This window comes from Notothenia coriiceps, unplaced genomic scaffold (assembly GCF_000735185.1).
Source record: "Notothenia coriiceps isolate Sejong01 unplaced genomic scaffold, NC01 NC01_scaffold00037244, whole genome shotgun sequence".
NCBI classification, from domain to species: Eukaryota; Metazoa; Chordata; class Actinopteri; order Perciformes; family Nototheniidae; genus Notothenia; species Notothenia coriiceps.
Window position 1 is genome coordinate 8,422,394 of NW_011369945.1, and position 3,769 is coordinate 8,426,162.

General features: G+C 40.9%; 1 protein-coding gene across 1 annotated transcript; it reads right to left on the reverse strand.

Moving 5' to 3' along the window:
- Positions 1 to 230: 230 nt before the first annotated feature.
- On the reverse strand, positions 231 to 2,728 carry sap30bp (SAP30 binding protein). Its single transcript, XM_010793429.1, has 2 exons — positions 2,482 to 2,728; positions 231 to 1,057 (listed from the first exon to the last, which is right to left on the reverse strand). Exons 1-2 carry the CDS (start codon positions 2,675 to 2,677, stop codon positions 879 to 881), a joined length of 375 nt encoding a protein of 124 aa, XP_010791731.1. The 5' UTR covers positions 2,678 to 2,728; the 3' UTR covers positions 231 to 878.
- Between the last annotated feature and the right edge of the window lie 1,041 nt (positions 2,729 to 3,769).

Sequence of the window (3,769 nt, forward strand, 5' to 3'; positions counted from 1 at the left end):
ATGCAAACCTGTTTCTGTGAACACAAGTAATCATTAGTACTAATTATCAACGTTTACCTTGTTGTGATATCTCGTTTTAACAGTTACTTTATATTTTTTAATTATCACTCTCACTGTTGATGTCCTTTAAACTCCTGAATTTCCCTACAGGGATAAATAAAGGTCCATCTTATCTTATCTTAGTAAAAGGTCATAAATATTCGTGGAAAAGACAAAAACGACAGGATTAATCCAACAGAAAAGGCAACAACTGATCCATTTATTCACCTTATCAAATATGTACAAGCTAAAAAAAGTGTTGCCTAACAGGTCAGTCAACATGCCAATGATGGGGGAAACAATCTGAATAAATGATGCACATGTTCGACTACAATGACATAAAACCGCTACGTAAGCGAGAAAATACTGGAACAAAACTAAAGATGAAGTGAAGGATGCAAAAGTCCGAATTTTCTCCAAATTTCACTTTCAAATGAAGATATACAATCCAGGAGATAGAGTCTTTAGATGTGAGGGTATTTGTTGGTTGGTTGGTTGGTTTGTAAAAAAACGTACATTGAGAGTCCATATTGTCCGCTTTCTGATCTTTCTCACATTTACAATGAGCACAGGGAAGGGCTGGGAAACACACCGATGTTATCTCGACATCTGGATACAAGAATGGATAACACAGATGGATTTAAGATATCGTAAGAGGTGTTTTTTCATGGTTTGAGTAAAAAAAATCCACATTACTGATGAGCTTTTATCTACATTTCCATCGTGTGACTCAAATATCGATAGAAGAAGTCCGAAAACGTCCCGATATCTGAGTTTTCCTCACATCTCCCAGCCCTACACTCAGGTGTTGCAGCTTCCTGTTCCTCTTGTAGTGGAGATCATTGCTTGGCCTTCTTCAGGATGGTTCCCACGGCGGAGATGACGGTGGTCTTGGTGCCGCTGGCGGTGGTGGTGACGGAGACGACGGCCGGTAACGAGGAGCTGGTGGTGATGGCGGCGGGCTGGGAAAGAGTCACGGGGATCGCTGAGTCCCATTTACTCTTCCTCTTCTGGGCCTCTGAGGACAAACAACACACAGGAGGGATTCACGTGAGATCAGGAAGGAACACGAAGGGCTGGTTAAGGATTTCAAATATGTATTTTTCTGCTGTTAGTTGGCCATCAAAACAATAACAGCACAACAACACATAATGGCGTAGCGTATCATTGCAGTTAGCTTCTCCTGGTTAGCATTAGCTATTGTTTTCACAATAACATTTAACCGGCACACATACATGTAAATATGTATATATGACCCAAATATATGTTCAATTAATTCATTTCTTATTTTAACTTAAAGGTGGGGTAGGTCATTTTGGAGAAACCAGCTCGAGTGGCTAGAATTTGAAAATACACAGCCGGAACAAATCTGCCTCTTCCTCACAGAGCCCCTCCTCCAACACACACCAACGCGCACATGACCAATGAGGGCACGAGATAAGTTTGTGCACAGATGGAAGGCTGACAGGCAGGTAGGCCATCCAGTTACTTTAGCCGGGCCGGCTCAGATGATTGGTCGTGCTTTTTACAGCGCCACGGCTTCCAGAGGTGAAATGTTTTAATGTATTTTTTGTCAAAGCACTTCAGATATTAATTGCTATCGGGATGTTAAGAGCATTCCATGGAATATAACAACAAGTGTATCTCGAGCCGGTTTCTCAAACTTACCCACCCCACCTTAAACTGTATATAAAATTGTATTTTATTTTTGATATTTATCTTTATTAATCTTTAATTTTGTGTGATCTGTGCTGTCCTGTTTTTCATTCTCACCCTGTTGCTATTTAAACTACTGAATTTCCCCACGGAGATTAATAAAGGTCCATCTCATCTGTTCTTATCTTAAATAAACTATTTTTCAGGATCTTTTAACTGGATCATCCACAGAGGTTCCCCTCTCTCCAAAACTAGCAGATATTGTAGGTAAAATTGGTTTAAACACTGAAAAAAAAGCAGTTTTCAAGATAAAAATGTGTAATTTTCATGGGATACTGGGCGTAAGGGCTACGAGCTAAAAGCTAACGTAACAATTGTTCCTCTAATAATATAAGAACCAGTTGTCCAGAACTTTTTTTTTCAGATGCCAAATTATCCACAAAGATCTTATTCTCTCAAAAACAAACAGACACACTCATTAAAAGCAGAAATAAAAATTCACTATGTTTGTGTTTCTGTAAAATAAGAGAAAGGGGCTAGGAGCTAAATGCTAACGTAACACGCTTGTCTCTGATAACGTAAGATCCAGATGTCCAGGACGTTTTTACCGGGACAAAAACAACAATATGTGAGTCAACAAAACGCTCTTCTTCTGAGATGCAAATAAGATATGGATTTAATTATTTGGGGACTTAAAACATTCTTTAAAATTGATGGACTTAAAAGGACAGTGAACTCAAACGTCAGGCCAGGTGATTTATCTGCGTTGCTGTGTTGGATGTTTACCTGTAGACGTGGTGGAGGTGTTGCTGCTATTGGTGGAGGCCGCTGTGTTCGAGGGGTTGTTGCCCTTCTTCGTCCCCGTGACAAACTCAATCTGTGAAACACACTGAATACTATAAAAGTTTTGTTTTATGTGAAACCATTTTGAAACAACAACCGCATCAAGGGCACATAGGTCTCTGCTATTATTATGTATCATAAAGACTTCACTATGCAACACTAGTGCTCCTATTGGCTAGCGCTTCAACACATCTTAGTGATAGGCGAAGGGGCGGGACATCTCTATGAGGTGGACCAATCACAACAGAGCCGGCCAGCTAACCAATCAGAGCAGACTGGGCTCTGGTTTCAGACAGAGGGTGAAAAGAGGTGCTGCAGCACAGACTGTATGAGAACAATAAAGAACTTTTCGAACATTAAAGCATGGAGACATGTAGAGACACTACATACTGATATACACCTGAACATCAGCAGGAGAGGACTCTTTAAAGTAGAGACACTACATACTGATATACACCTGAACATCAGCAGGAGAGGACTCTTTAAAGTAGAGACACTACATACTGATATACACCTGAACATCAGCAGGAGAGGACTCTTTAAAGTAGAGACANTAAAAGCAATTGGGCTATTTTAATCTCACACACACACACACACACACACACACACACACACACACACACACACACACACACACACACACACACACACACACAGATACACACACACCCACACACACACACACACACACACACACACACACACCGTTTCTTGTAGCCCTCGGAAGGGTTTTGGAGGTTGATGCCTAGGTGAACCTGAGTTGTTTGGCTTTCTTGTCTGCAGCAGCGAATGTTTGAATGAATCAAAGTGGGTCGTCACCGTCGATTTTCTCTTATGCTCCAACACACAGTTGCACGGGGTGCAGAATAGTTTCCCCCCAGGAAATGTTCGTCGGTAAATGAGATGGATCAGATTTTTTCATCTTGGTGTTTTCTCTATCGTGTGAGCTCCACACGTTCACTCTAAGGTGTTGTTTACATTCTGTGATGCGTGAGCTGATGACGTCAAGACGAGTTAAAAAAATGTTTTCTCAACTTTGTGTGGAAAAATGAGGGGATTATGCGGCCTTTTGATAAATATGCGGCCTTTTAAAAATCTGCGCCATTTTGCTGATTATGCGGTAAATTCTGCGATCGCAGAATCGCGTTTTTCTGGAGGGTCTAACAGGTATTTTCTGTGTTAGAGTTTTACTCGCTACAGGGTGTACTTTGTGAGGGTTTTTGACTTTGTA

Coding starts and splice junctions, on each gene's coding strand:
- sap30bp (XM_010793429.1), bottom strand. CDS start 2,677: ATGATACATAATAATAGCAGAGACCTATGTGCCCTTGATGCGGTTGTT. Junction 1,058..2,481: donor CACCTCCACCACGTCTACAG/GTAAACATCCAA, acceptor GTTTGTCCTCAG/AGGCCCAGAAGAGGAAGAGT.